The sequence below is a fragment of the Panthera uncia genome, chromosome E1 (assembly GCF_023721935.1).
Source record: "Panthera uncia isolate 11264 chromosome E1, Puncia_PCG_1.0, whole genome shotgun sequence".
In the NCBI taxonomy this organism is placed as follows: Eukaryota; Metazoa; Chordata; class Mammalia; order Carnivora; family Felidae; genus Panthera; species Panthera uncia.
Genome location: NC_064814.1, coordinates 11,631,489 through 11,640,685, shown reverse-complemented (window position 1 = coordinate 11,640,685; position 9,197 = coordinate 11,631,489). Strand labels below are relative to the sequence as shown.

The following is a 9,197-nucleotide window of genomic DNA, read 5'->3' as shown; positions in this document are numbered from 1 at the left end:
TCTTTCTTTCTTTCTTTCTTTCTTTCTTTCTTTCTTTCTTTCTTTCTTTCTTTTTTCAGGCAGGGAGGGCCAGAGAAAGAGGGACAGAGGATCCTAGGACCTGAAGCAGGCTCTGTGCTGACAGCAGGGAGACTGATGCAGGGCTGGAACTCACAATCCGATCTGTGAGATCACAACCGGAGTTGAAGTCAGACACTTAACTGACTGAGGCACCCAGGCGTCCCCATACCATGACTCCTGCTTCTGCCTGCCCTTGAGAGAATTTCCAAACACAGAGCGTGGCAAAGAGAGACAAGAAACAAAAATAATGAGTTCATTTAGAGAGAAGGTTAAAGACGTCAAGTGAAAGTCAAGGTTAAGTAATGTGGGGGGGGGAGGGGCTGTGTAGGTTCTGTTTTAGGATAAGAAGTGATAAAGTGGAGGAGTGCCTCCTGAAAGAGGAGGCAATTAAAGAGGAACACACCTGGTGAGCACGAGGCAGTGACAGTTTTTAAGACAGGGTGAGGGCAGAGTAGGGGGGGTGACTCTGGAAAGACGCTGGACAGGAGCTGGTTGGGCTGGCTGGAGAATGTTTCCTGAGCACAGAAGCTGGCTCTGGCTCTGGCCATACCTCCTTGGGGAGCTTACCCCAGGATACATGGGCTCTTGGCCCTTGGCTCCGATTAGAGACTGCTCAGTGCTGGGCAAACAGTGAATGCTGCAGGAGTGAGAACTTCCCTGGTTCCTCACAGGGTGGGTCATGACGGGCCTCTGCTGTAAGCCCTTGTCTCTGGTTGTCGCAAGGGGACAGGTGGGTTTAGAAGTGCACACTCAGGTAGACCCCATCTTGGCTGCATCTTCTCCCTCTTCCCCTGACTTCTACAATTTCCTTCCTTCCTTCACATGTTCTTTCCAGCATTTATTCAGTCATGTATACAGTGAGTGCCTAACGTGTGCCTAGCACCATGCTAGGCCCTGGGGATGCCAAAAGGAACAAGGCATGGTCCTGGGTCTTGAGGAGCTTCTAGCCAAGTTGGGGAGACTCACTGGATATGATTTCCTTTTCTTCCTTCTCACCTGCAGCAGGTGGTAGTGGACAGGGCAAGGGACCTGGCAGCAGAGGGCCAGTTGCCCATCTGCAAAATGATGACGCTTAGCTCAAGCGGTTGTTGTGAGGAGTATGCATTAGCACCCATGACTTTGACATAGTAGGTGCTCAATGAATATTAGCTAAAGTGGATTAAAATCCAGGAGGGAGCCACTGGATAGTCTAAGGCCACTGAAACTGTTGTGGTGTGCCTGAAATCCAGGCACGGAGATGGTGTCCATATCCTATCTCGGGGGGCATGGACTTGTCTTCCAGCTCGATCTAGAAGAGGAGAGAGGTGATTCAAATGGCAAAAACAGAGGCACCTGGGTGGCTTAGTGGGTTAAGTGTCTGACTCTTGATTTCGCCTCAGGTCATGATCTCACCGTTTGTGAATTGACCAATTCAGAGCAGAAGAGCCTCTGTGGGAACATGGTGGAGTAATGAGAGAGTATTTCCTGGGGAGGTTGAAGGCTGTGGGGAAGGACCTAGCACTGAACCACTCAGAGAACTGAAAAATCCCGGTGCTTGGCTGGCTCACGGACCCTCGGGCCAGCACCTCTCCTCCCCTCACTCCCTGGACAGTTCCTTTCTTGTTGCCCCCACCTGGGGCTAGTCACATTTGGGCCCAGCAATAACTATATGGGGGACTTAATCACTCAGCAAATATTTATTGATTGTTTATTATGTACCAGGCCCTATTCAATGTGCTGGAGACACAGCAGTGAACAAAGCAAAGAGCCTCATCTTCGTGCACATATGCAGGTATACGTGAAGGATAAATTGTTCGTAATGAAATTGCTGGGGCAAAAGAATGTGCATTTAAAATTTTTATCGATAGGGGCGCCTGGGTGGCGCAGTCGGTTAAGCGTCCGACTTCAGCCAGGTCACGATCTCGCGGTCCGTGAGTTCGAGCCCCGCGTCAGGCTCTGGGCTGATGGCTCGGAGCCTGGAGCCTGTTTCCGATTCTATGTCTCCCTCTCTCTCTGCCCCTCCCCCGTTCATGCTCTGTCTCTCTCTGTCCCAAAAATAAATAAAAACGTTGAAAAAAAAATTTTTATCGATATTGCCAAATTGATGAACATTTCTTACAGTTTATGTTCTACCTGGATGACTGTTTCTGGATGAGTTGTATCTTTCTAGCCAGAGGGATAATCAGGGCACCTGACTACAATCTTCCTGCTAGCCCCTGAAGACCTGGAATTTCTGTCCCCCAAGGCTAGGAGATGTTTTCTTTCTTTCTTTCCTTTTTTAAAAAATGTTTTAAATGTTTATTTATTTTTGAGAGAGAGACAGAGACAGAGTGTGAGCGGGAGAAGGGCAGAGAGAGAGAGAGAGAGAGGGAGACACAGAATCTGAAGCAGGCTCCAGGCTCTGAGCTGTCAGCACAGAGCCCATTGTGGGGCTTGAACCCCTGAACCACGGGATCATGACCTGAGCAGAAGTTGGATGCTTAACCGACTAAGCCACCCAGGGGCCCCTCATAAGAGATGTTTTCTTTACCTACTGAGAGGTGACACTTCCCTGAGATTTGTGATCTTTGGGGAGATTCTTGATAGGGTTGGAGCTCAATCCATAGATTGATTGTTGGTCAGTCTCCAGGACCAACAGGAGAGAGGATGTGAGGAGTTGTTCTTTGAAAAGGACCATTGAGAAGGAAGCAACCAGAAAGTGACATCATCAGGGATCACTTAGTTCAGGCATGGGCAGTGAGTGACTTTAGCTGACCCACTCCTGGCTACAGCTGAATTGGAGGAAAGAGGGCTTCCAAAAGTTTTTGTCCACAAGAATGTCGCAACACTGTTGCAGTGTGTCAGTGGGACCCAGAGTGCTTGGCAGTGGCTCAGGCATGGTGATTCTCTGCATACTGGGCTGACCCCTTCACCTGAGTTGATCAGTGCTCCATTGATACTCCTTCCTGGAGCTAGTTAGGCAGCTGTTAGGGTCCTGGAGCGGCTCCCGAGACCTTCAGGACTGGGGTGAAAGATCCAGAATGTCAGAGCAGTAAATATATGTCCTGGTTTTCAGGACTGCTTGATTTCAAATATTCTGCTCCACCTAATTCACCAGCACCTGTCAGACCGGGTGTCCCAGTTTTTGGTTTGGAAAATAGCCTGTCTCACAGGTAATGGAGAAGGAGGAGGCAACAGTTCATTCATTCCAGTGTGGAAGCTTCCGATGGTGGGTAAGGGAAAGGAGACCTGCAGAGATGACCCCAGCCTTGTGCTAGAACCTCTCCGTTGAATTCTCAGCTCCGCCTGGAGGTGAGGTGAGTGGGACGCAAAGCGATGTGACTGGCACCCACCTAGCCCCACCCGCTCACCTCATCCCCTGCCCTATCCCACATTGGCAGGTTTACCTGATCTCTCAGTCTAGCCCCACCGGCTCAATAGAGAGAGCCCACGTTCAAATGCAAAAGCAGTCTGCCATCGCTACGTAAAAAGCGGGTTTAAGCAACTGTGTTCAGTGTCACCAATTTTAGGAGGCCGGGATGCGGAGGTTAGTTTCTCCCAGGGGAAGAGAAGGAGACTCCAGGTCTCTAAAACTGTGCAACAGCCTGTTCTGCCAACCCTCCCCCTCACCCCCCACCACCGCTTCCTTCGGAGTGGCGGTCGGCCCAGCCCCTAAGTGATCAGGCCACGGCCCCCCGCCCCGTCCGTTCTCCTCCCGGCATAGCCCGGCCCATCTCCCCACCCGAGGCCCCGCCCCCGGCCCCGCCCCCGGCCCCGCCCCGGCCCTACCGGATCCGGAGAGGCGGCGCCCACCAGCCCTCCGGACGGACACGCCAGCTGGACTTCAAGTCCCAGCAGCCCCTGAGTCCCGCCTCCGGGGGCAGAGCTATCCCGGGCAGCAAATTCGGAGGAGCCTTGGCGCTCAGGCTAGGGAACGCGTGTGACCAATCGCGGGGCCGCTTGCGCCGTGTGCCGATGGGGGCGGGGAGAAGCCCGCAGGGGCCTGGACAAAAGCCGGCTCCCCGGCGACTGCTGGAGGCTGGAGCGCTCCGGGCACTGGGCGGCGAGGCGGGGCCTGCGGAGGGAGCGCTGCGCACGGGCTTTCGCAGAAAGGTGAGTGGCGGGCAGCTGCTTTCGCGCGGGGTACTCCACCTGCCCGAGGAGCTTCCCGCCTCCCTCCCCCAACCCGGAACCGCTTTCCCCGGCGCCGTCTTGGTGCTCACGCGTCCTCCCTGCTTCTGCTTGGAAGTTTTTTTTTTTTTTTTTTTTTTGGGGTGGGGGGGGACTTCGCTTTAGGTTAGCCTTCGCTCGGAACCCCGACTGGTGGCAGCGTGTCGACCACCCCACCCCCACTCTCCCACATTCCAGTTCCAGGGAGTTTGCATAGGGTGTGCCGCCGCCCTGGCTTCTTTTCCCTCCGCTAAATTGCATTTGCACCAACCAGGCCCCTCTCACCCCCACCGGGGCCAGTCCTCGAGCCTCTTCGGGCTTTAGCGGGCCTCCCTCTTGTCCCCATCGGGGTCACCGGTGGCCACTCGCCCCACTCCTATCCGGGCTCGGGCGCTTCCTCTCTTTTTTTTGTGAAGAAGCGACTGAGTCCCGCGCCGAAAGTGGAGGGAGCGAGCCCGGCGCGTAGCCTTGGCGGGCCACGCGGCGCCGGGCTGTCCCAGGGTGCCCGACGCCTGGCCTCGCCCGCAAGGACCGGGCCGTGGAGCACCGGCGCGGGAAGGACCCTCCTCGCTCAGGAGGTGCCGTCGGGCCCAGCCTCTAAGCGACAGATGGCCGGGGTGCCCGTCTCCCTCCCACCCCTGGCGCTGACGCCTGTGCCGAGCCTGGCCAAGGCAAGGTCCCGGAGAGGGCTGAGGATGCTGCCGCCGCCCTCCTGTAGGGCCTGGCAGAGGGCCAGACCCAGCGCCTGCTGCCCTCTCCAACCTTGGCAGATACTGTGCAGTAGCGAGGAGTTCTGCCATTGGGTGGTCCCCAGGGTCGGCCTGGCAGGAGGATTTTGGAGAGGGGAGGAGCAGTGCATGGCACCAGTTTGGCCAACCAGCCCACGCCTTCCACCCACTAACTTTGCTCTGAGGTCTTTCAGCCCGCTCAGATCTTGGATTTCTGAAATACTGCTTGAGGAAAACCTGGTAGACCCCAGCTACCCAGGGCGGGGGTGGTAATTTTTATCTCTTAGAGAACTTCAGAAGCTTGGGCCAGATGACAGGAAGAGCCCTTGGAAACCAGGCAGCTGGTGTCTCCATCCCATTCTGACATGCTTGCTGCACTAGGGGGACCCTCACAGAATTCTGCCTCTTCCCTTTATTCCAGGAATTGCTTGTCCTCTTAAAAACAACCCTCCCCTCCAAAAAACAAAAAACAAAAACAAAAACAAAAAAACACAAAAACCAGTCCTATGGATACTGATCTATAAAGGAGTGCTCTTTGTCTTTCCCGGGGGGAGACCCTAAGTAGCATCTCCAGTGGTTCCTCTGCACTGGCTATGTCCCAGGGATACATTCCTGGGAAACAGTCTGCTTTCATTCAGCCTTCCCTGTGGGCTGCTTCAGTTCTCAGTGGCTGCTGTGGATGAACTCAATCCTGGGTCACTCACCCTGTCTGCAGAAAAGACCCCATTCAGCTCATAAAGTCCTTCCCTTGAGGGGAGAGAGAGGATATGTGTGATGTGTGTGTGTGTGTGTGTGTGTGTGTGTGTGTGTTCAGGTTCCTCGGCATGATATCCCCCAAATGGTTTACATTTTACTTGTTATTAGGTGACAGTTCCTAGGGCCCCAGAGTGGACCCCTGGGGTCTTAGCTTTGTCCTAAAATCACCTATCACCAGTTCGAGAGCATATTCAGTTCCTGAGGAGGCAGCCTAGGACTCTGGGGGAGTGGATCCCCAGATCCAGATTGGTATACACTTTCAGCCGCGCTGTCACTACAGTAGATGCTCTTAACTGGTGGTCTGTGGTCATAATCATAAGCATCTTGAAATGAGGCGCACATTTTTCGGGGCTTTTCTTCATGCGCTCAGGAATCTGAGACCTCAAGTAGGTTAAGAGCCACTGCCCTAGAGAGACTTCCAAGACCCTTCTGAATGATTAATTTTTCGAATTTTCTCCACCGAGACCCCTCCCTGGGTTTGTGAGCCTTCTTTCCTGCATTTGGTGAACATGCAGAGACCAGATTCTTTCCCCATTTTATTCCATCATATAAATCCTGTCTTGGCCTTGAAAGGGCCTGCCCAGCCATCTACGCCAAAGTGCTCTGGTGGCATATCTTATTTTGGTAAGCTGGCGAATCTGTTCTATCCTATATCATCCCCTTGTTGTGTCCACCCCCTGCCCCCCTCCAACCATCCTGTGGAAATGAACTCTTGTCTTGCCTGGGACTCAAGAAAGTTGTGATTTTCCAGCTGCAGAACAGGCCTTTTCTTACCCCTTTCCTTTGTCTGCTTTGGGAGGTGCCAGTTTTGAGGGGGTTGTTGTTCTGGTAGTGTCAGACTGTTCTCTGCTTGGGGAGGCTTAGCAAACTCCTGGAGTTTGTGATCACAGGTGCTTGATGTTTCTGAACCACGGAGCATGGCCAGCAGCTACCGCCTCCTTTCCCTGCTTCATCTGCCCTAGGTTGCGCTCTGTTTGGGAAGGGGGTGGGGGCAGGTGTACCCATCTGATTTCAGGACCAGTTTTTCTGGTCTGAAGTCAAGAAGGTTGGGAAATAGAGCTGGAGTGGGTGGGGGGTGGGTGGAGGGCTGCAGGACCCAGGGGCTGGCTGAAGCATCACCTTTGGAAACTCTTGCTGAGGAGGAGCCGGAAGTCATCCCAGGGGAAGGCCAGAAAAGGGAACATCTCTTTTGAGCCCCTTCCCAGCTACCCCACTTTGGGCCAGACACCAGACTGAAAGCACCCATTGTGCTGAGTTGGAGACTAGCTGGGAGGCCGAGGGGGCCAGCCAAGCCGGTTGGGAGGGAGGTGGAGAGTAGCCTCTGAAACTTTGGCCTTCCCTGAGCTGGAGATGGAGACCCACCTTCCTGTGTGTATAAACCAGCTAGTCCCCCGGGTCCGCCTTCTTTTATTTGAACTTGACTTTTCTTCTCAGCAAATTCAGCAACTTCAGTTCTGGATCTCTGTGGAAGAGATTGGAGTGACTTTTCCTGATGAGGCCAAGTTCTTAGTCTGAATGACTTGGTTTCCTTTCCCTCCCCCTTCCCCTGGTCCTCTCCCCAACTTGCTACCATGGGAGAATGGGTGTGTCAGGACAACGCGGTGGGGACGGAAAATGAAGAAATTGTCATCACAGACCCTTCTGTGAGGTGAAGGGGGGGACATGGCCTGGTCCTGGGAGAAATGGTCTTTTCTCTCGGGCTGACGAGTGTGGGGTTTTCTGGGGAGCAGGAATAAGAGTATTTGGGTTCAAGTCCTGGGTCCCCTGCTCATTTGTTTGGCTTTTTGGGCAAGGTATGGTAGCTCCTCTGAGCTGCTATTCCTCATCTAAGAAATAGGATTATGAATCTCCGTGTACCTCACAGGGTTCGTATGAGATGACTTCTATATCCATGTGACCTGGGATGACTGCTGCCTCCTCCCTCAGCTTCGGCTCAGCTAGAAGGGACCAGTACAGGGTGGTCCCCAGAGAGGCCTCTGTTTTGCTCTAAATTAGCAAGCTGAGTGACTCAGTGGGGCGGGTGGGATGTACTGAAGGTCACAGTTTCCCTGCCCAGTGCCTGCTCTGAACTCGGGGGTGGGAGTCTAGTGTCCTGGGAGAAATGGACTCTGAGGTGACTCTCTGCTCCTTGAGGGTTTGATCCTGCCTGGGGTTAAGTAAACTCACCTGCCTGGCCTACAGCCTGATGGTGAGTGTAAGTGCGTGAAATGGGTGAGTCTGGATGTGGGGGAGACGAAACCTGTAGGGGGAGGGGAGTAAGGGCAGGATTGCATAATTCTGGCTGTGCGCCCCGTAGGTCACAGAACCAAAGGGTGTGTTTCAGTGTCTGTGTGGGACCTCGGGTGGGACCAGCACATGGGTTTGGGTCATACCACTGGTATTCCTGTCTCCCCAGCCAGCTGCCTTTTGCTCCAAGATGAATGTGAGCTGGTTTGTCGAGAGGAAGTAGAGACAAGGTTGAGGCCAAGAGACCTGGGGAACATGCCACCTTTGTTTATCTCCACCTTCTCTCTCTCTTCACTTCCTGATCCTCCTTCCCTGATGTCAAAAGTGCTCATTGAGTGGGAATGCAAACTGGTGCAGCCGCTCTGGAAAACAGTGTGGAGGTTCCTCAAAAAATTAAAAATAGATCTACCCTATGACCCAGCAATAGCACTGCTAGGAATGTACCCAAGGGATACAGGAGTGCTGATGCACAGGGGCACTTGTACCCCAATGTTTATAGCAGCACTTTCAACAATAGCCAAATTATGGAAAGAGCCTAAATGTCCATCAACTGATGAGTGGATAAAGAAGATGTGGTTTATATACACAATGGAATACTACTTGGCAATGAGAAAGAATGAACTCTGGCCTTTTGTAGCAACGTGGATGGAACTGGAGAGTGTTATGCTAAGTGAAATAAGTCAGGCAGAGAAAGACAGATACCATATGCTTTCACTCATATGTGGATCCTGAGAAACTCAACAAAAGACCAGGGGGGAGGGGAAGAGGGAAAAGTTACAGAGAGGGAAGGAGGCAAGCCATAAGCGATTCTTAAATACTGAGAACAAACCGAAGGTTGATGGGGGGTGGTGGGGAGGGGAAAGTGGGTGATGGGCATTGAGGAGGGCACCTGTTGGGATGAGCACTGGATATTGTTTGGAAACCAATTTGACAATAAATTTCATATTAAAAAAAAAAAAAAGAAGTGCTCATTGAGATCTCGCTTCCTTCCCTCCTGCTGGGCCAGTCCTCCTTCTGCCTCCTGAGAAGTGCTGAGATCTGGTCTTACTGTCTGGGGGCAGCTGGACACGGGTCTCTTCCCCTGCCCACCAGCTCCTGTTCCTCCCAACAGGTAGAGCAGGTCCCTCTGCGGCCATGTCGGCCAAGGCGATTTCGGAGCAGACGGGCAAAGAACTCCTTTACAAGTTCATCTGCACCACCTCAGCCATCCAGAACCGGTTCAAGTATGCCCGGGTCACCCCTGACACAGACTGGGCCCGCCTGCTGCAGGACCACCCTTGGCTGCTCAGCCAGGTGAGC

General features: G+C 53.3%; 1 protein-coding gene across 8 annotated transcripts in view; it reads left to right on the top strand.

The window, feature by feature from the left end:
* Positions 1 to 209: 209 nt before the first annotated feature.
* Positions 210 to 9,197, top strand: part of ACLY (ATP citrate lyase) — a 48,562-nt gene continuing 39,574 nt past the window's right edge. For 2 of the 8 annotated variants that reach the window (XM_049636053.1, XM_049636047.1), the window contains exons 1-4: positions 210 to 354; positions 1,762 to 1,831; positions 3,192 to 3,335; positions 9,010 to 9,191. In XM_049636053.1, the coding sequence (XP_049492010.1) occupies positions 9,033 to 9,191 (159 nt within the window). In that variant the 5' untranslated portion in view covers positions 210 to 354; positions 1,762 to 1,831; positions 3,192 to 3,335; positions 9,010 to 9,032. Of the gene's footprint in view, positions 355 to 1,439; positions 1,502 to 1,761; positions 1,832 to 3,179; positions 3,336 to 3,999; positions 4,132 to 9,009; positions 9,192 to 9,197 lie in introns of those variants that run through there. The other 6 variants (XM_049636055.1, XM_049636054.1, XM_049636048.1 and 3 more) reach the window with 5 other exon arrangements.